Source organism: Alligator sinensis, unplaced genomic scaffold (genome assembly GCF_000455745.1).
Source record: "Alligator sinensis unplaced genomic scaffold, ASM45574v1 scaffold737_1, whole genome shotgun sequence".
Lineage (NCBI taxonomy): Eukaryota > Metazoa > Chordata > Crocodylia > Alligatoridae > Alligator > Alligator sinensis.
This window is the reverse complement of record NW_005841930.1, coordinates 1,209,950-1,237,165: the sequence shown is the minus strand read 5'-3', so window position 1 is coordinate 1,237,165 and position 27,216 is coordinate 1,209,950. Positions and strand designations below refer to the sequence as shown.

General features: G+C 40.7%; 1 protein-coding gene across 3 annotated transcripts in view; it reads right to left on the bottom strand.

Moving 5' to 3' along the window:
• Positions 1-27,216, bottom strand: part of LAMA4 (laminin subunit alpha 4) — a 181,049-nt gene that overhangs the window by 116,013 nt on the left and 37,820 nt on the right. The window contains exons 2-5 of one of the 3 annotated variants that reach the window (XM_025198839.1): positions 20,173-20,274; positions 10,002-10,121; positions 6,043-6,167; positions 4,440-4,564 (exon numbers count right to left, since the gene is read on the bottom strand). Coding sequence is in view for 2 of the 3 variants with exons in the window: in XM_006019468.3 (XP_006019530.1) it covers positions 4,440-4,564; positions 20,173-20,274 (227 nt within the window). In the remaining variant the exon portion in view is untranslated. The remainder of the gene's footprint in view (positions 1-4,439; positions 4,565-6,042; positions 6,168-10,001; positions 10,122-20,172; positions 20,275-27,216) is intronic. The other 2 variants (XM_025198838.1, XM_006019468.3) reach the window with 2 other exon arrangements.

The following is a 27,216-nucleotide window of genomic DNA, read 5'->3' as shown; positions in this document are numbered from 1 at the left end:
ATCCTCTCAGGGCTATAGTGAGCTGTACTTGCAAGTCAGACCTCTTGCTATATCTCAGCCAAGAAAGCTCCTGCCTCTCCGGTTGCTGGCAGGAAACTGCCAGCCTGGTCTCAGCCCTGGGCTTTATAAGGGCCAGGCCCTGCCTCCTACAGGCAGCTGGCTCCCCTTAGCTGCCCCGGCAACCTGCAGCTGGGCTCGTTACCCTGGCACCACTCAGCTGGGCTCGTTATGACCTGCCAGGGCTCTGTCTCTCTCCCTGGCAGTTTCTCCCCTCTAGGAGCAGAGCACCGAGGTGCTCTGCGACACAAGCAAATTACCACCCTTTGGCAGTTGTCCTCTTCCTTTATACAAGAGAGTTCCTCAATATAGATGAAGAAATCACATGGCAGATTGAAGTTATGAAGAAAGACCAAAGCCATCCTAGTCCTTATATTTTAGACATTTGTTTTAAAAAACAAAAAACAATCAAGCAAGGAAAAACTCACATAGCTCATAAAATTCCCTCTGATTTAAAATTCAGTAACATCTGTTAGAAATTGGACGTCTCCTTTCCCTTCCTTCCCCTCCGCCCCCCACCTGATGATATTACACTTCAGGGGACTGTGATAAAACTTCCCAGGATAATAAACATGAAAACACTTGGGACAGACAAAAAAAAAAAAAAGATCCTAAGAACAACTGTCTGGCAGCTTAGTGATTTGGATGCATTGTTGGCCAGTCCATTTGAGTGTTAAAAATCCATTGGTTTTGTTATTTTTAGGGATAGCATTTCTGTTGTAAAATGGACGAGCAGGAAGTATCTTCCAAATATTTTCTTTTGAAGGCTTCTAATATATTCCATATTTTAGCTTTATGGGAGAGGTAAAAACTACTGTTTACCGATAGATGGGGCAAGAAATAGGAAGAAATAATTAAAAAGGAAAGAAAAAAGGACGTATTCTTTTGAATCAGTTGTTTGGCCCTGAAGATCACACTACAGATACAATTATTATTATTTATTTTTTGTAATCCAGTACTGCTTGCAGGCTCCAACTGATTTCAGGCCCCTACTGTGCTGTATGCTGTAGAGATGTTATAAAGACCTTTTCTATCCATGAGGGGTGTTTAAAGTTGAACACCAATAGATATGTTTCAAAATGAACTATGATGCTTGTTTTATGTACTATTTTCTGGGTAAAGTCAGAAGATTCCATGCCTGTACAATTAAAAGGGATCTTTATTAAGATACATTTTCAGAGATAAATTTGCCAGATACAGCTAGCATTCCAAGCAGGTGTCACAAGATAATTTCCTGGTACATCCTTCAAATGCCTCCCGCCTGTAAACCATGCTCTGCTACCTAAGTTCCATGCAGTTTGCTACAAGAACACTACTTTGAGGTCTGGGTTTCTTTGTGCTAGTGATATAAAATAGGGAAAGAGGAAAGCTATTGCTAGGACACAAGCAATAAGGTTCACATCACTTCACAACACAACAATTTTAGGTAGTGTCTTCTAGCTTGGCATTCTTATTTTCACTTCTTGAGATAACTCAGATGTGACCCTTTAAAAGAGCAGATGGTTCACTGAAAAATAAAGCTGCATTTGAGGCAGAAGGGATAGCAGCCATTTAGATGAAGTAATGTTCCAGTTTAAAGGGAAAGAAAGGGACAATTTAGCACTGATACAAAAACAGTAACAGGACCAATGACAGATGCACATTTCTGCGCATGTTGATAGCATTAAACCAGACATGTTTCGGTAAGACTGTCTCAGGGGTCTAATTTCTAATAATATTACCATTGCTTGAGTAGAAATACAGAATCACTAATAATCATCTATGGGGTATACATAAACAGTTTTGAAAGTAAAGTTTCATAGTTTCGTAGTTGTAGGGTTGGAAGGGACCTAAGCCGATCATCAAGTCCGACCCCCTGCCATGGGCAGGAAAGAATGCTGGGGTCAAACGACCCTGGCTAAGTATCCATCTAGCCTCCTTTTGAAGACCCCCAGGGTAGAAGAGAGCACCACCTCCCCTGGAAGTCGGCTCCAGATCCTAGCTGTCCTGACTATGAAGTAGTGCTTCCTGATATCTAGCCTGAATCTACTCTCTGTCCAAAGCATATTCCAGAAACTCTTTACCTTTAATTACTCTTTTAACATTGTAATCAACTACCTTAAGTGATATTAGGTTCTAGGACTATAAATTGGGTTTAACTTACATTTAAAATTCATATTGACACTGAAAAAGTTGTGATTTAATTGAATATGTCACTGATAATTCCCCTAACTTTTATGGTATGGAAATATGTTTGCAAGCAAAAGCACAGCATGAATGATTATAGTGAATCATACTATCCTTGTCCTACTGAAGTCAATGCCACATCTTCAACTGAATTCATTCAGAGAAGTAGGTCTTATAGCCATTAATATTGCTGTAGAGCTCAGGTGAATAATTTTTAGTGCTCAGACAGCATCAATATGGAAAGATATTTACAGGAAAAGAGGGAACTGACCTGAAGTGGATAGAGCCCAAAGCTGAATTAGAATTCTGTTACTGATTTTAGGAAAGGCAGGATTTCACCCAAAATACCCAAATAAAAGACACAATACAATTATGCAAAAAGCTAAAATGTGAAGGGCTTTATCATAAATATTTTATAATCCCAATTTTACATTTTTCTATTTCTGACACACATTTTGTTACAATGAGAATGAAGTCCAAATTTCTGCAGAACAGAGGTAAATGTAAGTTTAAATAAGGAAATCTCTTATAATGAGGAACATTGGGAGAGAATGGATCAGATGCTCCACAAAACGAAATCAGTCTAGATTAACTGAAGTCAATGGGGTTACTTGTATTTACCTCATCTGACTGTCAGGCCTGTACTTCCAGGAAACCTATATTTTATTTGACCACTTCAATATAGGTCAAAATGTATGGTATCATAAAAAAAATTGCAAAAGAATAAAGAAGCATCTATGTTGTGGCTCTCAAATGTCTGGATATCATGTATAAGGGAACTGTGACTACAAACTGAAATGGCTGTTGTATGGTAATCAGCCACCTGAAAAAAATTAAATTGCATTTGCTAAACAAAATGCTGTGCAACTGTTCTGTTTCTACTGTAGTCATGTATTGACCCAGCTCCTGAAGCATGAGGAAATAATGCACTGCACTTGTGAACTCATTCATTTGGTTGGTCTTTTTAAACATAGTAAAAGATCTTTGTGAAGAAAACTGGGCATCTTTCTGTGTTTCTCCCCCCCCCTCTTCATTCTGCTCCTGCAGCCCCTCCCCTCATGAGAGCTCTCTGATCTAGTCAAGGCTGTCATGTTTTAATGTTTTATAACATCTATTTCCCACCCTGCAGTATCCATGCGCATGTAGCTGTTGGGAAATACTTTGTAGGACTTAGGACCCTGAGGTTTGGTCCAATTGTTTTAATGATCCCGTGCCTCTGAGCAGCTGAACAGAAAGCAAGTCTTCACAATTCAAGGTTGTGCTAGAGTAATCCTCTGGTAGCCATAACAAACATCATGAAACAAAGGGGAAGAAATTCAGTCGAGGAAAGGCTGATGGAAAATGGAATGGGAAATATAAGGAGGAAATAGCTGGCTCACTAAAAAGAGTGTCTTACAACTTCAGTGACAGCAACCTCTCCTCCCTCTCAATGTAATGGTATTTACATAGATATCTCTTCGAATGGGATATAGGTTTCAAACAAGAGAATGACAATTTCTTCAGTTGTCTTTGCTGTGCCATGACAGGTTACTAATACGAAGTCCCACATGGTGGTTTATTTGATAGTTTTGAAAGCACAGAAATAATGACTGCTGTGTGTGCTTCTTTCGGCCTAGACCTTTGTTGCCTGACAAGCTTCAGAGTCTCATATTGAAACCAGGCTGAGTCAGTTGAAATTACACTCTAATGCATCCTCCAGCATTTTGCATGTCTCTACTGAAGTTGGATGCATAAAATAGCAGACACTGGGATTTCATGAATTGTGCCAAGCTACCACTTATTTGGGTGTCTGTCATGCTATGGGCATTCTTTGATCAATTTCTTCATGTGTCATTGGTATCTTATACCAGTGCCTGTCCACACGAAAGGGATGGTATTGGCATTTGGAAGGCTATTAAAAGACACTGTACCATTAAGCAAGCTTTCCTACTTACAAAAAGAGCTCAAAGCTGTTCAGATATTTTCCTCCTCTTTGCTTGTAGGAATCAATGGGAGTGACTGAAAAAATATGGCTTTAAATCAAATGTTATTTTCCTTTTTCCTTTTCACCCAGTTATAAATTTAAACAAATGAAAATGTGGGAAAATGTGCTTTTTGTATTTGGAAGTGCAGCAATCTGTTACTCCTCCCATATCCAATGAGGATTGTTGCTTCTGGCTCTGAACTCAGAACAGAAAGGGCACAAAAAAAAGAAAAGAAAAGACTGTTTTACATACTTGGCAAATGATGGCAAGGGGCAAGGGCAAGGCTGGCAGGATGTGGGCACTCCTCTGAGGACATCAGCAATGTAACCATCCAGGCATCTTTCACAGTGCTCTCCAGTTGTGTTTCTCTGGCAATCCTTCAAAAGCAAAAAGAGTGACAAATGTTAAAGGAAGGTGCTGCTTAATTCAGGCCGAGCAGAAATGATTTAGGCAAGTTCTTTGCCAAGCAGAACAAGGACTGGTGCCAGATCTGAACCCTTCAAAGTACTAACAGATTAAAATGAACCTGTTTGTAACTGGCAATGCATGACAAATTAAGATGTTCTGAACAATTGGACTGCCAGAGATGGTGGATGAAGTGGCACACAGGATGAAGCTATCAGTGAGGGTATGAGCATGGAAAGTCTCTCTGAACACGAAGTGTGCCCTGTATATTACCAAGAAATGTCATTAGAATTCAGATTTAGTGGTCAGGTCTGTTTTAGAGCTGGATGCACTGGAAGGAATGATTAACCGCCTGGCACCAAGCCAAAGTGAAAATTGCCCACTGGTGTATATAAGCATCACAGATTTCAGTACAGATGCATGCTTATTCAGGGAGAAAGGGGGTTATTCCATGAACTCAACAACTAAAGTGAACATCAAGGAAAATTGTAGATTAACAATGACTAATAGGCTGGTGTCTTTGCTTTTTTTGTTACATAAATTTTACATACTTGGATTTATTACTACGTGTTTCTCCTGGCCTTAAAGAAGCTAGCACAAAGGAGGCAACTCAGGGGAATGCCATATACTGTCTTCTGAAAAATATAGTGCAGGAACTTCAATATTAGTTTTCCTATTTTTCTCTGACATACAAAATAATCAGGCAATAGCCCACCTGCTTGAGAAGGGTTTTAATCTCCTTTGGTCAACATTTGCTAAAAACAATCTATAAAATGAGCAATTTATCAACTCACATAGAAAGGGGCAGATCCCCAGCTGGTATGAGTTGTCATAGCAATGTTGAAATCAGCACAGCCAGGACAATTTATGCTGGATGAGGATTGACACCATGGTATTTTATGGTGATGATTATAAAGCTATGCACCTGACTACCACTTCCCATAAAAATCTCAAGCCACTTTGAAAGCTATTATTAATTAAGTCATTTAAAGCAGTGAGATTAAGTAAGCATTGATAAATTGCTCATTTTACAGATAGCAAATTGAGGCACAGATGAGTTAAGTGAATTGTCTATTACCACTCAGCAGTGACTATTATAGAGCCAAAAACAGAATTCAGGAATCTATCTCAGTCATTTCTACTTCAGCAGGGTGTCCAGAAAATGTTTCTTTGGGAATGAAAAAATCAAACTCAACCAAAAACAAAACAAAAAAATCCCCTCTCTACCAGTGAGTTATCTTTAAAGAGACTGGGTTGCTATGATTTTCTTCTGCCTTACACCTTGTGTAATAATGATTGTGATAATCCCAGTTAAAATTCTCCCTGTACATCACTTAGCACAGATTTTTGACAGATGGTGGGAATTATTTTGCCTTGGGTTAGTTTGTCAGACATCATTGTCTAGAATTATACATTTGAAGCTGGTATAGGTGATACAAAAGAAAATGACCTTGGTGCCTTAGCATCTTCTCTAGTAGAAATTTAATCACATCAGAAAAATCACAGCATGGTTAGCAATTGGCACTCTGGAATAACAGGGAAGCTGAAGTTCAGGTTTCAGGTGCATTAGCAGACCTGCAAGAGAAAGCTTGTACAGTGTCTGCCAACAATACGGTTGACTTAGAGCAATCGACACTACATTTCCAGGAGGACCAAATTACAGGGGAATGAGTTTATCGTGAACCACCCAAAAACTGTACATTTGAAAATTCCCCTTGAACTAAAGCTGCACTGCACTGTACTGTACTCTGTGACCAGGGGAGCATGGAAAAAGAATAAAAAGAGGAAAATGTAATGAAAAAACAGTAGTGATTCCTCTGAATCATAAACCCTGAATCTGACTTCATAAATTCTGCTTTGAATTAGATACACTAAGATCACCTTTACATGCTGGTATAAATTGAGAACTTTCACTTATTCATAGCTAGAGGTCATCAGTCAGTTTATATCCTGCACTGCCTGCACCCCCTTGTACAAAAGCTATAAATATACAGCTTGGCTGACTGACCATGTAGCCAGTCTTATTTTCTTTGAATTTTATATTATATCCTTCTCTTTAGATTGAGGTAGGTTCTGATTAGAAGAGCCTAGACCATTTTAGATTCTGGGTGAATCCTGTGGGATGACCTGAGCTGGTCACTACATGCATTTTAGCTTCATCCAGGTTATGTCAAAACTGACAGTTAGGCATAGCTGTACATTCATCTTCAAGGCCATACGCAGTGATCATCTGTACTGAAAAACACTGCACTGTTAAACCCCTAAGCTTGAACCTGAAAGCTTTGCTGAACTTCTAATTATAAGGGTGACCCAACTCCTATTAGTCTCTTAGCACACTTTTTTGCAGTGGAAGTCCACCACCAGCAATTCCATAATTTCCTGTTCCCTTCCTATACCCCATTTATACCCCACATCCTCTCTCCACTGCCCATAAGCAGAAACAATGGAAGGGGAAAAAAGTGCTGTTCCCTGGAAGGACTTCACTTTGTATGGTGCAAAGGAATCTGGGATGCATCTTAATACAACTTTTGTGAAATAAGATGCCAAGTGTAGTTGGCTAGATGGCATAATGTAGATGGAGAAAGGATGGTTTATGTAGCCCAGGTTGAGAATAATCTCAAATTTAGTCATAATATCAGTGCAGCTATCTTTACAGGTATGATGCATAACTATACCAGTGTACAAAAATTATGATAATTGTTTATTTACACAAAGCTATAAATCCACGATGGTTCCTTACAACAGATAAAACATGCAAAGGACAATTTACAACTGTTCTTTATCTGAGGATTTTTTTTTATATATAGATGCTAACAGCTGTGCTACACTTAGATTAAAAAAAATGACATGCAATTGATTGATATCAGAGGCATATTTGGAACAAAGTAGGAGAAAGCTTGGAACTATAGATTAGATTAAACATCAAATGGGGTTAGGAATGGAAGGAGCCCAAAGCTGGATGGGGAGGAGAGAAGGTTAGACAGAAAAAAGAAATCAGACATGGTGCGAGAGGAGATGTGGCATGAAAGAATCTGGAAGGCTAGTACAGTTTAAAGAGGTGGAATAATCATGCAATATTCATGCACGATTATTTACTATCATTTCCCAAGTCTTCTATAGGGAATATTGCATCATGCAAATGATCAAAGTTGAAAGAGAAAGGATGGCTTTTTGATTAAGGCACTGAACTAGGCCTTAGGAGCTTTAAATTCAGTTTGTGGCTTTGCCACAGGCTTTCTGATTTTGCTCTGGGCAATTCAGTTTACCTATCTGATCCTCAGGTCTCTATGCATCACATTGGGTATTGCTAAGATAAATTCATTGATGTTTTCCAGTTGCTCAAATACTATGGTGCTAAATGCAGTAGGGAAGCAGGGCACTTGGTGGTACGTCTCATATCTGTGGTGTTTTTCTTCCACTGTAATGGAGATTGTTAACAGAACCTCATCCCTAAAGACCTTATTAGCTGAGTGCCTGAGGCACTTTCAAGTGCGAGTCTATTCAGGAAAGTGACTATATGGAAATGTTATTATCTTATTCAACAAATCTGATTCCCTGGTGTAGTTGGGGTCATACATTTGTCTTTAGAGGAAAATGTGTCTTTATGCTGTATACTTCCATTAGCATTCCAGAGAACAACATACATTCTGTGCATTTTCAACAGAATATATCTATGTGAAACCGAGGAAGGGAAAGATGACACTGGATTTCAGAAGTGTTTCTGAGAACCCTAAGAGACCTGGATTTACAATTACAGAAAAACACATTTTCCTTTTTAAACTGAGCACATTTTTTCAGATAAATGATTGTGAGAAACAATAAGCAGGGAACTCCACAAGGCAGATTCACCGAGTTACCTTTCAGAGAGTACCAGGAGAGGAGCACTCCTAGACAGGGGTATCTACATACATTTTTGCATGCATGTTACCATGTATTTTGCACCACGGTTTTGAGCTGAAAATTTTACTATGCCTACAACCTTTATAATCCCAAATCCTCTTCTGAAAGAAGATCTAAAAATTAATTGAGACTTTTTCTATTCCTATTGTTGTTATTTATTTTATAAACATGGAGGAAATAAATGACAAAAGGAAAACATGAAAGAGTATGGTAGAGTCCCTAGGAGACAATGCACACTCTCTGTCTCTTCAGGTAGAAGTGCACATGTTCAAATGAACATAATATTACTCACATTTTAGCAGGCAACAGAGAAATTAAGGTGAATTTCAATAAAACTAAGGACATAGCAGCTGCATAGATTTGTTATTTTAAGTTAAAATTTTAACCCAAGTCCTTTGCAGGTAGCCATATTAATACAAGTGGTATTATTACAAACCAAAGTCAAGTCAGTGATGTCTCTTAAAGCTTAGCTGGCTTGTAAGTGCTTCTAAATGAAGATACACTCCACAGTATGTAATCATTCATGTACCATTATATCATCAACAGCCTGTCAGATGATAAAGTATTCTGAATGTATTTTCCTATGTTAGAAAATACCAAGTTACTTGAATTGCTACAGTCTTACAAATTATTATAAATCAAGGTGAATGGGTCTACATAGTCTTTATTATAGATAGCCACACTTCATGTATTTTCTGTAGAAAAGATTATTCTGTGTTGAGATTATTCTCAACCTGAGCTACATAAAGCATCCTTTCTCCACCTACATTATGTCATCTAGCCAACTACACTGGGCATCTTATTTCACAAAAGTGTTATTAAGACGTATCTCAGATTCCTTTGCACCATGCAAATTGAAGTCCTTCCAGGAAACAGCACCTTTTTCCTCCTTTCACCGTTTCTGCTATATGACATTGTCTGACAGAAGTCATAAGAACTAAGTGTTCTAGAAGGTATGTTGGTGTCTAATGCCTATTTAGTCATCTAAACTTCTATTGAATCTTGGGGAGGTTAGGCATCTTAATCGAAATTAGGCACCTAAATATGTTGCTGGGTATAGGCCTAATAGCATGCATATGTTGGATTAGGCAGTAAGTGTTTGAGACAGGAGACCATCCTTTTGTTTTGTCTTTGTACCATGCCCAGTGCAATGAGCTTCTGATCTGTGAAAATATTATATTATTATTATAATATTATAGAAAATTGAATCTTCTCCCTGTAATGGCACTGAGGCAAGTTGCCCAGCAAAAGAGAAATATGTTTTTACAGAAATGAAAATAAACGAAGATTAAACAAACTGCCTCAAAAAGCAAAAAACCTTGCAAAGAGAGACTTTTGTGAAATAAAACAATGTTTCCAATATGTCAAACTAAATTCCACTCTCCTATCCATGGGGGAGGAGACAGGGGGAAAGGGTAAATATCAGTATTTGCAAATGGAAAGACAAATATACTTTTCTTGTTTGAACAAATGTAATACAGTTGAATTAGGTGCATGTATGGTACCTACTTTTTCATTTAATGCAGTTGATGGCAAAACTCTCATGATTTCAATAGGAAAAGGAGTAGGTTATCTGTGAAAGTTGAAGGCTGAATCAAGCCACCATCATGAATTCAGAAAATGATTTCTCTGTTGAAAAGGGACTATTTTTAATGCAATGCAACATGGATAACTTTTCATGAAGAGAAATAGTTTGGTCATGATTATTAGTCTAGGTGAATGGAATATAAACAAGTAAATCATATGGTGGCAATGATGCAAACACTATGTACATGTATATACTCTTTGGATTTAGTTTTTAAACTACAGAGATGGGCTTGAGCCACGATGTACAGATCCAGATGCAAGCTTTCTGGTCAAACTTTTGGAAAATTTATTCCTTCTGTTACAGAGATGGGCAACATTGTCTACTTCCAAAATCAAGACTCTGGTCTCAAAAACCATCAAATTCATGAGATTTAAAAATACATAATTTGACTTTTGCTTTTTAAGCCTCTTAAGGTTCAGATTTTGAGCTTCTCTCTCAAGTGATAGAAATTTACTTTTAGTGTTTTGAAGGAAAGCTGAGTCTCTTACATAACAGCGTGACTCCAAATTGCTGAAGCTTTAAGAGAAAAACACCAAGTATTGTGTGCTTTGCAGTAAAATCATGGGAGTTGGCAGCCCTAGAGAGGACTCAGCAACAAAATCTGGATGCAGATCTAATTTGAATCTACTGACCCTTGAGCTTATGTCATGGCTTATTTATGAACTTATGTCATGTCTATTTCATAAATTAAATACGTTTTATTCAAGCATGCTGATTAAATTTTAAAAACTGCACTTTCTCCATCTGTGACCTTCCCTAGCTTGCTGTGTATGAACAAGTAATATTGCTGCAATCAGCCCTGTCTCAGCAGTGCTGACTACTTATGCCCCACACATCTGAGAAAGAAGCTACTTTGCTTTGCCCCTGTGTGTGGCAGTGATTCCCAAAGGATGTGCTGCAGCCTATGAATGTGCCACAAGAGCAATGGAAGTATGCCACAAGATCCCATATTGTGAAGAAAGCAATGCTCTTCTCCCACATCTGGCATCCTGTGTCTACCCCACCTACTACAGTGGCACCTGAGGCTGCTCCTCTGAAGATGGCCACTGCTGCTGTCCTCCCCCAGGCAGCCCCAGACCGTGCTCCCAGCAGTGTGCTCTGCTGCAAGTGGGCAGACAGGTGAATGCCCTTATGGAGCAATTTTTTGCAGCAGGAGAGGTCACGGGGGTGGTTACCAGTGTATGAGACCCTGCAGGAGCAACCTTAGAAGCAGGTGCTGCCCTTGCCCTCTGAGGTGCAGACCAGGGGTCAGGGCGAGGTAGACAGAGCAGGGCACAGCAGGATGAGGTCCAGCCCTTGCCTCCCTTAAGTGGCACCAGCTAGATCAGTGGTTCTCACCTTTTTTAGTTGCAAGGCCTCTCTCCATCTTTTTTTTTTAATTTACATCTATCTCAGTGAATTCCAACTGGGCTGCCACAAAATTCAGAAAAGTTATGGAGGGGTTCCTTGAGGTTAAAAGGGTTGAGAACCACTGGTATAGAGACTAGTCCTTTGCTTAAAGGAAGACGCATTTTGTGCTATTTTTTAACACTACATCTCAGCACTGGCATGATTTCCTCCTGCAGGGGCATGTAATATGTTAGATGTTTTGAAAAAAAAATATATACACATGCCATTTTGTTGTTCTGCCAATTATAATCCAGAAAAAAAAGTGTGCCTCAGGTACCAAAAGTTTAGGAAACACTGGTGTAAAGGAAAGAAAGTGCCCCACTCGAAGTTCAGTGCTTGTGATGACCCCGCGTCCCTGAGCCCTGACTGGTTTCTCCTTACCAAACAAAGTGTCAGAGGCCTTGTAGGTCTCATAGGTATATATTACCTTTGTCCTTCTCAATGTTGGACAGATAAAGTCCATCTGTGCAGAAGGAAAGAGACCAGTTGCAAGCTGCCAGGTTATTCTTCAAGTTAGAGGTACCTAATAAGCTGCAGAATTGTGCCAGCTCCCCACTGTTTTCCCTTAGTACTTGATGGATGGATGTAGATCTGCTGGCTCCTCTCCAAACCTGCCTTAGCAATCATGTGGAACATATTACCCTCAAGGGCAGAACTGCCAAATCGATTCCAACCCTTCCATTCAGCTGTAAGCCCAAACACTTAGACATACAAATCATTCTAACGACAACGTCCTCTATTGTTAAAAATTCCATAAGAGGCCTGAATGGATTCCAGTAAATCTGTCCTCTCTTACCATCATGACCCTTTTATCTTTGCAGTTCCCCAAAAGGGACTCTACCATAATCACCAGATACCTCAAATGTACATGGATCTTATATGCAGCACCTTGCAGAAAATAAAGCACCAAAATATTTCTAGGAACAAGTCAACAGAATCCTTTTCTAATTCTTTATCTTCAGATTCTGTTTTGTGTAGCCTAATATACATTCACTGATCAAACACTGGTATACTGTTTTCCCTCCATTATTAATAACAACCTCAAAAACTATGTCAACCTCAAAAACGTTGTCACCTCTGTCAAAAAATACCTATGCTCCAGACAGCTGTCCTTGCCACTTGCCATTTAACCCTTTCACCCTTCCATTGCACGTTGAAGTCATTGTCACAGCCCTTTACAAGTAGACCCAACTGGTCTCCACTCTCAAAGGTATATACTGCTATCTTTCGGTCTGGGCTGTTGAGTAAGAGTCACAAGTCTCCTTCCTAAGTCCACTCCACATATTAACCTGGGTTGCACTCACTGGTGATGTGACAGGGAGGGGGGCAGGGCACATGCCCCCCAGATTTCTGTACTGACACCAGGGCATGGGATACAGGGCTGCAGCCTGACTGGAGCCAGGGCCTAACAGCAATGGGGGTGGTAGTGGAGGCATAATTTCTGCACCAATGGCAGGGCATAGACCTGCAGCCTGCCTGGACCCAATGCCTGGCAGTGGCATGGAGTTGTGTGCCCCCACTGAGACAGTGGCACAGAGTTGTGTCCCCCTCCCCCTTTCAGCACTTATTTGTTGCCTATGGCTGCACTGTCTCAGAAAACTTGTAGACTTGCTGATTCAGCTATATATGCTATTCAGAACATTTTAGAGCAGATGATGGTCTGCAACCATTACAAATTTATGGTCAATTGTAAAGTAATTTGAAGCACAGTAGGATTTTTCATTTTACTATCTGCTTCTCTCCTCCTTCCCCAACCCTGCAAATTTCACTGGGAATTTAAAAAGGAGAGCTTCCCTCTGACTAGCTCAGCTCCAGCTTGTTGGGGAGAGGCTGAGGGAGGTATAAAACACTCCTCCATATCCTGCTCATTTCTTTTACGATGAAGCCTGATTGCTTATGCTTTAAATTGTTGAAATACATTTCATCTTGTCTGCAGTCTGCCATCTTCAGCTGCCGTAATTTCATACATGAAGCAAGTGATATGGGCTTACAGCCCAAACTGAAAATTACAAAGCACTGGAGCTGGCTGGTTTCTTCTCTCTGATTGTATAACTGAAGAGAGCACAAGAAGACCTTACAGAGAGCAAAATACTCAAGTCAGCATAGAGAGTGGGTCTCCTATTCTAGTAAGGGGTGGATGAATCATCAGTGCATGCAACAGGGCTGACTAATGACTTTGAGATGTGACATTTTTGATGTCTATACAGTATTCTATCATAAGTGCAGTTTAGCCTCTACCGACTGATTTCTCTTCTTTTAATAGAAAGAGGTCCTTTCCTATATTAGAAAATAGATTGCATAACTGTCCAGTTTTAATTAAAGGATTAAATGATTGATCTCTGCACCAATTTTACACTAGAGTGTATGAAAGGAATGCTCTATAAGCAATTATTCTGTGTGTTTGGATACCTAATGAGTGTGCTGATTTATTGACCATGTATACTCAATAAGCTTTAAGAAACTCCATGGGATTGATTTATACTCTATAAATAAGGTTGAAAGGAGATTTAAAAATAGAACCCTAAGATAAATAGTGATGTTTGTAGAAATTAAAGAATAAATACTGTACCTTGGGGCAACATGAATAAGCTTTCAATTTTCACTAGATTTCAAAGTCAGAGCAGGAGTCAATGAAAATTTCATAGTTTTTGTGCTGTGGGAGCCACAGCCACTAGGCTGATTTTGGGGATTTGCATGCAGAGAAGCCTAGAAGCATGTTTATCACATCTGATCTTATAATTCATCTCTGCTGGAGCAGCTGGTGCTTCTCTTTTTCATCGTACCCGAGACCCATGCATTTGTTTAGTTTGTGTCTTAGTTATCATCTAAAGTAGAAAACAAATAGGTATCTACCAAGATGAGATAAACAGAATTATGCCTAGGTTGTTTTTTACCATTTCTTGCATGAACTAAAATGTTGGACTTTTCTATATGCCATCTTTTTTTTTTTAATTCTTTTTGGAAATTGACTGGAGAAATGTAAAGACATTTCTTTTTACTTGTATGGATTTTAGATCCATTTAGATAAATCTAGGGACATCTATGATTTAGAGTTAACGTAGTCTGTGACTGCAATTAAAGATCATCACTTCTTTGATAAACCTTCCATCACTTATTTAAAGCAGGAAGCTAATAGGAGCAGAAGCTCCTTTACCTAGCTGTAATAATACAGTAATGATAATAAAACCATAGTGATATATATAAAAATCTTTTCTTCTCTCACCCTTTTCAAACAACTTTTACCTAAGCTTTTTGGATGTAGAGGGCTGATCTTATCCATGTATCCTGCAACCCCACTATCTGGCTTGATATTTATCAATGTAACAGAGGAACAAATTGCCTACAAATCCGGGGGTATTGCAGACCCAGTATCATGGGGTCCTGTTCCCAGGAGCCTCCTTGTGGTGTGAATTCCCTTTCTTCTGTGTGACCTGGCTCTCTGCTGTGTCATTCTAGGCTTTCCAACTGCTGTCATTATCAGGTTCTTCTAGGGCCCTGTCCGCTATTTTCAATGGCATTGGATCAGATGTAGAATCAGCTGGAAGAGAATAAGGCAGGGGTTGGGTGGCCTATTAAGATTGTGCTGCCTCAGAGGGGAGTAGACCCTAGGTTACAGCTGGGGCCCCTTTTCCCAGTGAGATAGGGATTTTCCCAGTGCTTTTCACGCAGTGAATACATGGTGCAATGGACTAACTGCAGAGGACTTTGGGTAATGCTTCATCCATAGTCTGGTGATTAGAGAGCACTTCCCTGAAACGCAAGTTCAAATACTCTCCTGGTGAGGGGATCTAGAGCATGGGTCTCCTGCTCCCTTGGCAAGAGCCCTAACGAGGAGGCTTAGACCCTTCTTCTTTTTCTGGTGCTTTTGCCTGACTAAAATTTCAGGACTTGCCCAGCCTTACACATGTACCTGCAGCTGTCTGGACAGAGTACAGACCTACTAAGCAAGTTTAGTATGCTATGGCAGGTAATGCTGAATTGTAGACTGTGCTGAAGTGTATAAAAAAATTGCTGTTTCATGGCAACATACATAGGTGCTGACTTTTATTTTTGCTGAGGGCAGCGAGGGCAGTGGCTAAGATGATGGACCTGTTGATATGGTCAGAAGGGACCTAAACAGATCATCTAGTCTGCCCCCCTGCCATGAGCAGGAAAGGATGCTGGGGTCAAATGACCCCAGCTAGGTGGCTGTCTAGCCTCTTTTTGAAGACCCCCAGGGTAGGGGTGAGCACCACTTCCCTTGGAAGTTGGTTCCAGATCCTAGCCGCCCTGAGAAGTAGTGCCTCCTGATATCTAGCCTGAATCTACTCTCAGTCAACTTGTGGCCATTGTTCCTTGTTACCCCTGGTAGTGCTTGGGGGAACAGGGACTCTTCCATTTCCTGCTGGTCCTCCTTGGCAAGTTTATAGGTGGCCACCAGATCCCCTCTCAGCCTTCTCTTGTGGAGGTTCAGGTCCCTTAGCCTCTCTTCATAGGGCCTGCCCTGCTGCCCCCTAATCATGCGCGTGGCCCTCCTCTGGACCCTCTTGATGCTGTCCACATCCCTCCTGAAGTGCGGCACCCAGAACTGGACACAGTACTCCAACTGTGGCCTGACCAATGTCTAAGTAATTCCTTTCATTCTTTCACCTTTTCCTAACTTGAATCCTGTTAGAGTGATATTGTAGCTGTGATGGTACAGGAATTATTCAAGAGGCAAGGATTTCCTAGGGCAATATATTTAATTGGACCAATTTATCATCCTAAGGAATCCTTGCCTGTAACTTAAATCATTCTTTCTTTCTGAAACACTCTTACTCCCTGCAGTCCATATGACTCCTGTCCTAGCCTCATGTTCTTCTCTTCCTAGCCTCTTCCAAATCCTTCCAATCTGCCCTCTCTTTTCATCAAATCCTTTTTCTCCAATTTACCTAATTTTGTCCTCCCCACTATCCTCTTTCCTCCAGGATCTTCTTACTTTGCTGAGCTAACGACTGATACAGACTGACAGAATACATTGGGATTTAACTCTGAGTGAAATTGCTCATTCCAGTTGAATCTAATTATCTTTAAAAATACTATAGGTCACAGTACATTTGGACCCTATGTTTCCAGATTACTTTCAGCAGCAATCAACCTTATTCATTTTTTTCCCACCCTCAATGAGTGCCATACTTTTTTGCAGAGAATGGCAACTACTAAAACCACTTACCATATTTACTCAAGTATAAGATGATGCCAAATATAGGACGGGCCCCATAAGTAGATTCTATATATGGAAAATATATAGATTTGTTATACTTTTCCACATATAGAATCCTATTATTGGAGGCTTGCCTTGAATTTGTCCCCCTACCATTGCTACAGCAGGGAAAATAAATCAGGGGAGGGGAGTGGGGGTCAGGTGGGTCCCTTGCCCTCTGTCCCCTCAACTTCTTCTTCCTGAAGCCCCTTACCCCTACTTACTGTCAGACCCTACTCTCCCTGAGTACGTGGGAATGATGGCCAAATCTGAAAACACCGACTTTGTAATAAACACAGCTATATTAATTTGCATAAAGCCATTTGGGTACTCATAGACTTAGTGAATCCAGAATTGATGCATTTTAAATTTTTTTGAAGCTGCTGCAAGTTTTAGCACAGGTAGTCCATACACACACTTTTAAGAAGAACTTTTGTACCTACTTCTATGCAGTACAAACTATGCATGATATTAGTTCAAAGCCAAATAGCTCATTATTTACCATCGTTCATTGGGCTAGGTCCCAGCAAAGGCAATAGCATTTCAAGCCATGGTGACTCCTTAGCTCAGCACTGCTCAGTATGTGTGTGTACTCCAGATACCCTCCCCTCCCCAAAAGGATCCATATGCTAATTAGCTCCCCACTCATGACTGAAACAGGGCATTAGTGTCATGAGTCCTGGGATCCTCCAAAAATGTATATGTAGATGAAGTACAGGGTAACCTGGTCTGGCTCCACCTCATGGAGGATGAGACCACACTAATCATATATGACAGGCCAAGAGCAAGGGTAACAGAGGGATTCTAGAAGAACTGTTTGGGGCCCCATTTGGTGATGTTTGCCACACATTTAAGGCTGATGAAAAAACAGGAGTAATTGGAAATGGGAAAAAAGGCACAGCTCAACTGTGGGAAAGAAGAGGAAGTAAAAAATGTATTTAATGTAGTGACTCACCATGACTTAAAAAAAAGTTGGGCAATGGGCATTATTATATAGATTATTCTGCTAGAGTACATTGGTCTGTCATTGTGGTGGGTTCAAATCAGCATTTTTGGTTCTGGAGGTGGTTGTTGGAGCTTGCTCCAGGCTTTCCACATGCCAGCCTGGTATTGCAATGCCTCTGGACCAGTGCTCCATGGTCATGCTTAGTGTTGGCTGCATTTAGCCAACTTCATAGATGGTTTCCATTACTGAGCACATGTTGCTTTTGTCAGCAGTTTAATAATAGTCAATGTATCTGACATAAACTACAATGTTGCAAATGTACTGGTATGTAGCGGCATCCTTTATTAGGTGATCTGAGAGTACTTTCCAAGTATAAATTGAGACCTACAACACTAGGTAAATTTTATTATTCTATTTTGCAGCTAGATCAACTGAGGCACAGAGGGGTTACTTGACCTGTCAGAAGTGACAGAGTAAATCAGTAGGAGAGAGTTTTATTTCTGACTCATAGGAGCTCTAGATAGTACTCTGTATTATCTAGCAGGGAAAAGGGGACATGACTTTACTGTGTTAAGCTGCTTCACAGAAAATAGTTCTGTGAATGGTCCCTATCATAACTACTCTGGTGGCTTAGCCCTCAATAAAATGAGGTACACTGTCATGTTTTAGCTTATATTTACCATTGGGTACAAACAAGCACATAGACAGTTACCATGGAACATGCAGTAAAATCCTGCTCCCTTTTTTGCTGCAGTAAATTGTTTGTATGGCTATACCTTTCAATATTGTACAGCATAAATCCCCCTTCACCACCTTTGTTAGCACTATGGGAATTTTATTCCTTTGATTGTCTGTTAGTATGATGGTGCTTTCACTGCTCTGACTTTTATTCCCCAGATTCAAATGATAGCGTACTAATGTGAACCCACAGTATTCCATCTTAGCTGATAATGAGTGAGACAGCGCATATGGCAGGCTATAACGTTACCCTGGAATTCAAACACATTCTTTCCTCAGTATATTATTTCAACCTCCTATCATCGTTAGGCTGCAGCAGGAAGCTGGCTGCTGTGAATTGTGAGGCAGAACTGCTATAGATAACACATGTATGTACACACTTAGAGGTCACTTACAGTCACAGGCTGTTTGTATGATATACAGCAGTGTACAGTAAAAAGGAGAATGAAATGAATTCACATTTATATGCCCTTTTCATGATGAATCCCAAAGCTCTTTCTCCATTTGCAGACTTATCATAAACTCTTCCCCTCTAGGATTTGTTTCACCTTTCAGGTGAAATGTGAGGACTGTTTAATGACTCACACAAACACAGAACATCACTTCAGGGTAGGAAGTGAAGGATATTTTGTGTTTTTTGAGACTGCCAAGATAATTTTGGTAGACAGTATAGAATTACCTGCATTGACATTTTGTTGGGAAATTATGGTTAACAGAACAACCCTGTCATTTTGGGATCTTTAATGAACGCATGTCATCATGACCTTGGCTTTAAATGTTATTCAGAAGGAAGTCTCCCTGGAAACACATTACACCTACTGCTATGGTGGTGTACTGGGATCCAGTACTTATGGGTTGCATCCAGATAAGTGTGGATGTTTGTTTCCTGGGGGCACACCTTGTACACTACTACTTGTCCCTGGGGAATGCCTATGCCATATGTGCTCTGGCATGTGGCAGGTTACCACGGGTGTGATAGGTGAGACTGGGGTCCTGGGGACCTTGGGGAGCTGCAGCTGTAGTGCTCCTGCAGCTGGGAGCCTGGATGGCAGCTGAAATGAGGCTCTGGCCAGCCAGGCTCTGGTCTTGGGTGGTGCATGCTGTCGCCATGTGCGCCGCCCAATTTTTTGGTGTGTGTTTTTTTGACCTTAGGATCTCCCAGCACCCCCCTGCTGCAAGGCAGCAGCATGGGGAATGCCTGCATGTGCAGTGTGTGGTGCTACAGAGAGGTCTGTGGTGCCACATACCGTATGTGCATGCTCATCTGGACGTGGACATGGTGATGGGAGACTCGACATTGTGACCTACAGTAACCTGGGTTTTCCTTAAGGGTATTTCATCCATGCATATACTATTTCAGGGGTTTTCAACATTTTTGCATCATTGTGCCCTCCGGTGGCCAGATGCAGAGCAGTGTATCCCCGGCTGCCGAGTAGGGGTGGGGGTGGGTATACGGCCAGATGCCAAGGGTGGGGCATAGAGCATGGCTGGACACTGAGCCTGAGGGAGCATGCAGCCGGATGCTGAGTGTGGGGGGTGGAGCATGGGGGGTTGGCGAGTGGCTGGACACTAAGTGGCAGCAGCCGCTGTGTGAGAGCTTCCCTTGCCTCCCACTCCCCACCCACTGCATCCAGCGGGTTGACAACCCCTGTACTGTTTCATTTGAATGTGAAGGAATAAAAGCTAAGGGTCTATTGTTTCACTCAAAATATAATCTGTGTTTACAGGTGAAATAAACATATTTATAGATGAAAGTAGGGGACTAGTCTGGAATGTGGGGTCTCTGGACTCAACTTACCACACAGATTCCAGATCCATCAAGGCACTTGTTTGTGTTGCCATTACAGTTACAAGGGGAGCATTCTCCTGAAGTAGCACGGTAAAATCCTTCTTGGCATTTCTGCAATGAAAAACAAAATCCAAACAGGTCAGGTTTGGCTATTATCCAAAGAAAGGCAAAATTGCATCAGTCAGGTTTCCTCAGAAGACATCATGAAATCATCAAAACAGAATTCATACATACTTTTGAACCCGGTCTGTTCTTAACCCCTTCTCCTTTAGTTTCTTGCACTTTTTCTCTCCCCATTTCAAATAACAGCATTTTTTCCTGTTCCCCCATTGAGCACCATCCTTCCATGCAAATTGTCTCTTGTGGAAAACTGAGAACCTGTTAGATTCTAGATGAAAATTTGAGGTGGAAGCAGAAAAAATGAGCCTATGGAAGGATTTGAAGGTGAAGAGGGGAATAGTTTCACACGCAAAGGGCTTGATCCAAGTAAATGAAAATCTTTCTGTTCCTGTCAATGGGCTTTCAATGAATCCTAAAGGGAGATGGAGACATATCTACAAGTTCAATGATCTTCTGAAGAAGAGCTACCTGACAACTGTGGAGTATGACTGTTGCAGTATTCACCTATTAATACCATTAGCAATATCTGAGAGGATGACAGCACCCCATCCTTCCTATTCCATACATCCCATCTATCCTGTATTGCCACAGTAGAAAGCATTCATTCCTAAAAAGACACCACAGTTGTGCAATTATTCTTCATGTCTCATTACGGGTTGGGGAGTTTACAGTGAAGTCAGAAGTGATTGACAGACATTAGCTTTGCTTGGGTGATGATAGCATGTTTATTTTCCTGTGAATTCTTAAATGTGCAACTATCATTGGGGCCAAGCAATTAGGACTTTTTGATAAATATGTTTATTTAAATTAACAAATCTCTAAATGTAATTTTGTACAAGAAATATTCCGTATATTATAGCATCTTCATTTAAATTGTGATGCTAGCTGTAAAATAAATCACCCTTAAAATAAACAATAACATAAAACAAATAATAATGCTAATCATGAAACACATGACATTGGAGAAATGACAGAAAATAAAAAGAGGTTAGTGAAGTAAAGCTGGACCACCCAGTACAGTGGTGCTTAATTTCCAGCCCGTGGACTGAATGTGGCCCACAGAGCTATGTCAGCTGGTTCATGGAGCAACTTGTGGACCTGGAAATTTAGCAATTGGGGAAAGGCAACATTAATTGCCACAGGTTCCAGGGCTGGTTTTTGGCTGGATGAGACACATGGGGCTGGGCTGGCATGCCGGGGTGCCCCCAGAGACTGACCCTGCACTGGATCTGGCCTGTGAACTGACCCCATGCACAGGATCTGTGCCTTGGACTGGCCCCACACCCCTCAGATGGCCTGGGGATGGAAGCTTGGCCCAGCGTAATCAGTTTGTGATGTGTAGCTTATGATTTCTTACTACAGGTAGCATTTACTTCACTTGCAAAAGTCTGGTGACATGTACAGAGTTTGTGGTAAGAAGATTACAACTTGGTGGGGGGCTGGCATATGGCTTCTACTCATTTTCTTTGGAAAACAGTACCTTGGCATCACCTTCCTGTGTGGGATGTTGCCTCCCCCTAGAATCTGTGCACTCTGTGCATTGCATGTGGCTTGCCTTGAACAATAATCTGTGTGGGACTGATGGGAAGATCTTTCTTGCTTTTGTCTAGTGGCTGGAGGAATTCCTTTGTCTAGGGGCTGCAAGATTAAATATATAAATATATATGCTGATAGTTATGGAAAGCACAGTTAGGTATAAAAGTTCATAACCCCAAAACACAGACATCTTTCATTTTACTGTACTAAGAAGACAAATACATAGATATTGGAATAGCTCATTTGTGATGCTGAACCTCTTCATTTGATTGTGGCTGAATAGTCTTTTACGTATCCTTTAGGGTACATCTATGCTGCTTCTGTAGCACTCCTAAGAAAGCATCTGAAAAACATGCCACATTCATGTATGTGCCAAACCTTGAAACAAGGCAATGCAGCCACAGGAGAGTAGCCTCATGCCACCATTCAAAAGTACACAGGAGACAGAGATCTCAAGAGTGGTGATGAAAAGCATCGTCAGGGTAGCTTTGTTACTTCTTTTCCAGGTTTGGCAGGAAAAGAGGGGTAGGGTGTGCTTTCTGGCTATGCTCTTATGAGCACTGTGGAAGTGGTATATACACCCCAAGACAGACTGAAACAGAAAGAAGAGGAATAAAAAATAGTTGATAGCCCACCAAGGACAGGATATATAGACCAAATGTGCTGCTGAGTGTGAAAAGGTAAGAAGGAAGACAGTTAAATAAAACTCTCTAGAGTATATTTTATTGCTCTTCTTTTTTAACTTGTATTTAGAAGGCTGTACCCAAGGGAATTTTCACAGAGTCAGGGGGGTGCTAGGTTTTCATGGAACATACCATGAGTTTTACTCTTTGTTGCTTTTCACTGGGCACATCTACATGCTCATTAATGCACAGTAAGTTGCTGCATATCTAGTTTAGTACTTGCTTAATGGAGTACTAACTAAATGCTCAGTAACTATAGTTACTGTGCTGTAGCACCAGTACACGGTTTTTTAGTGACTTTTTTTAGTCCCTTTAGTATTAGCACGGTTTTTGCTGGCATTCTACTGTGCATTAAGCATCTTTTATAGATGTGCCCACTATGCATAGTTGTTTGGGTTGTTTACACCTGCATAAAGTAGCTGTAAAGTGCTAGAAATTAGAATGATAGGATTTCACACCCAGTCTGCACTGGTATAAATGATTATAAAAGGTTTGATGCAATAGGGAAAAAAAACCAATTTTTGTTTTGCTTTGTGAAGAGCACTCATTTGACTTCAGCCCTGATTTCTTTTGCATTTTGCACTTTCATTTTTCTGGGTTGTTTTGAGATGAGATGTTGCTATCTATGCCTTACTTTTTTCCACTGGCCTACCGGTTGCTCACTTCTGTTCCCTGGGATAGACCTCCTTGCTGTTAAGTATATTTGGGAGGTTGTGAGATTTGGCATCCTGAGAACTGCATTTGTTTCCTCTCCCTTTTTAAGAATACATGATGGATTCTTGTTTAATCAAAACAACAGCTTCTTTTATATTAAAGTATGTAACATGATGCTAGCAACAGAGAGCCAAAAGAATTAGAGCTGAATTGTTAGTAAGCCCTACCCTCCAGAGTACTCTGAGAAGCCGATTCTTTGGCAGAGATTAAAAATGGAAAACTCAGCTGCCTTCACAGTTTTCATACATGGTATTTTGTTTAGTTTGTTTTGGAAACATTTTTGCTTCATAATAGGTACTGGGGAGAAAAAACCTTCATACCAATGCCACATTGGGGCAACTTAAATGCTAGACATTTATGTTTTCTAGTCCTTCAGTTACTGAAAACTGACAGAATTACAGAACTGGCTCATGCAACACTAAGATTTTCATCTGAATGACTATACCACACACTGTGGAAGGCAAACAATTAGTTACAAATTGAAACCAGATTCCTTTTGCTAAGTCTTTGTTGGCAATGATTCTCTCCTCCCATACAGACCTAAGCCACTTTATGTTTTCTAGTCCTTTTCAGTTGATTGGTGGTCTTAACTGATACATTCATGCCTATCCAATAGCTTTCTTGGTCTTATGATAGGCAAGTTATAATGGTGACAATGTACAGTGTTAAACTTCAGGTATGTGAATAAAAGAGAAATGGTGTCTCTGCCGGCTAGTTATGAATCTCCAAGATTAATCACCTTTCTTTTTAAATTAAGGTATGTCTGCAATGAAGCACAATTGCAGCCAATCCAGTCCATACTAACTTTTATCTTGCTAATTCTGGGCACCTATACACGAGCAGGGAGACTGTTCCGATGTGTTGTAATTACAGAGTGTTGGAGTAGACTCGATTAATCAAGTCTGCTGGAGTGTGGTAATTACCGCACTCCAGCAGACTCCAGCATCTTGTATAGCACCATCCCCATGCTTAAAAATGGCAGTGGAGGCACTTTAACTAAAGCTTGTTCAATGAGCTTTAGTTAAAGTGCCCCTGACACTATTCTTAAGCGTGGGGGTGCTGATACATGAGATGCTCTGGCACTTTAATCAGAACAGCTCTCGGAGCCACTCTAACTAAAGTGCCCCCTCCCTCCCACTCCCAGAGCACATGTATAAATGCCCTCTGGTACCAGTAGCAAAATGACTGTAGCAACATGGAGCTCGGTGCTGGCTAGTTGCCTGAATACTTACAGAGAGGTCTGAGCAGGGTTGTGCTGACCATTGAAGTCTGAGCTGCTTCATTAACTTCAATGGGAATTTGAGGCCTGTTTAGGAACTTTTGTTAACCCCTGAAGGCACTTGTCTGTGCACTTGGGTGTCTGAATAGCATTGTAGATTTGGCCCGAGATGCTAGGATTTCAGCTCCCAAATCACTTGGGAATATGTAACCCTTGAAGACTAGCTAGTACATTACAATAGCTTTTTAGGAATTGATACGTCTTATTTAAGTGGGCCTAGGACTTCTCCTACGTTGGTTTAAATTGGAATATATTATCAGAAATAATGGAGGTGCACAAGTGTGAGAGGAAAACTGAGATCTGGATTGTTGCAAGCACTTTACCAAGCAGTCTGCAATTTTTATTATTCGGTGTTTCTATTGTTCTCTCCCTGAGCAGCGATGGAATGATCCACTAGATGTTCCCGGAGATGAGCCAACACCATGTTTATAAAAAGACGTGTCAGAATGTTGAGCTAATTGAGTGATACAAATGGCCTAATGTTCTTGGTGCATAACATAATTGCATTCAGAGCATAAATAGGTTTGGAACAAAACTAGTTTGGCCTCCCTGGAAAATGTTACGTAGGGAATTTAGGTAGCCACATTTCCATCCATTACTAAAACCTGTTGGTGGGCCAAAGTGATGTGTCTGCATTAACAATTTTATCTTCAGCATTAGGGCTTGATTGGCTACTGGCAACCACTTCTTTAGCCCAAAGGGCAGCACTGTTTTCCAGTTCAAGTTGAAAAGTCCAATTGACTGTAACTCTTACTAAGCCCTTTAAAATCTTTAAACCCCTGTAGTATATTTTATATTGTGTTTTGCACCTGGGTATGGTTATTACATTTCCTAAATATTTAAACCAGCTGCAGTGCTGTGATATTAGGACTGAAGCTGGTCTTCAGATAAATTACTATAGAATGTTCATTTCCTTTCTCCCATTTAAAAAAAAAATGTCCTGTCATGCATCTTTGTGGGAACGGGATAAGACTGAGGGTGGAGAAGAATGAAGAGTCTCAGGGTATAATTCTGATTTCATTTATCCTCATAGCTCCACTCATTCCACTGCAGTTACACCTAATCTATATTTTTGTAACTGAGGTTGATGACAGACTTTAATTTAAAGGCAGCAGGGCAGCGGATCCTCAATCCCAACAATCACATCTCCTGCCATGCCACATGTGCATGGCAGGATGTGTGATTTTGAGATTGAGGAGGAGGGCAGTGCTGGGAGAGACAAGCAAACATTAAACTCATAGGAACAAAGAAGTCACCAAAACCAACTCAGGTAATGGGATAAGAATCCATATAGTGACTGTTTAAACCATACATAACACAATCTAGTCTGCGGATGATTTCTGTTCCTCAGTTTCCTAAGGTTTTGAAATCACCATATCAAGCATCAAATAGTTTTGTTGTGAACTTGTCCTCCTGATTTGTCTTCTTTGAGGCAGGAGGATATGCTGATAAGATGCAGAGTATATTCTGTTTGTGCCTGGGATCCTAGGGCAGGAGGCATCATTTCCTTGGTTGGATTTGGAGCATGTCTCTCTGAAGTACATATCCCAATCAACACGTCACATCTAGGCAATCACTGCTCTCCTTCTCAGCCACAGAAGGTTCTCTCACAGCTCAGTCAATATTTGATGCCACAGGATTTAGTACTTCAGGGGCTCCTTACACATTGGTGGACTCATGGATGCAGTGGCAAGATTGATCCACCATTATGCAGGTTCAGCTTTTATTGTCATTAAGTATTGGTAGAGAGAGATAGTTAGCCATGTTAGTCTGGTGTTATGGAAATGCTATATGACATCAGTCATGGATTAGGGCCAGATTGTGCTACACTGTGTACAGACACAGAACCGAGAGAGTTCCTGCCCCAGAGTTTACATTCTAAATATTAGATTAAAGCAACAGATGGCTGCAAAAAACAGATGCAGGAAACATAAGGTAACAATGAAACCATTGTGAATGGTGTAAGGAGAGGTCACAGCATGCCAGGTGCCTAGCCATTGTTGAGTTTTATGTAGTTCTGAGGCTAAGTAGTAACTCCCCAGCAGTTCTACTGTTGTTTTGCAGTTTGCAGTAGAATTTGGCAATAGGGCTGAAAAATGTCTCCCTTCTAGCGCTTGGTGCACTGCACATATATTCAGGGGAAATATCAGGCCTACATAAGTCCTATTATGACAATGGAAGATTTGCATGAGTTGAGATAATATCCTTAAACAACAAATACAATCTTACATATTGTGATTACTTGGGCACATCTACACATGTATTAATGCTTAATGGTTACTGTACATTTAGTTTAGCACCTGTAACAACAGGTACTAACTGTAATAACAGGCACGCACATTTAGGTGATGCTACTGTGCAGTAGACTAATTCTACTGCACATTAGCATGGGTTTTTCCCGCTTCACTAATGGGCAGTAGAATTAGTCTACTGCACTCAAATTGTCTCACGTAGACATGCCCCTTGTATCCTAACATTGGTTATCTGGCAATCTGTGATATGTGATAGACCAAATGGACAGGTTCTCCTAAGCCCCTTCCTCATTCCTAAACTCTCTAGGGGAAAAACAATAGCAAACTCTGCCAGAAAACTGGGAAACGAGAACCTAGAGTAGTTTCTTCATAAGCTCAGAAGATAAGCCAGGGAAGCCTCACCCAATAGATAAAGAGCCTGGTGGAGGAAGAGGGGGAAGGAGGGTAAAACCCAACAGGAGTCAGTGAT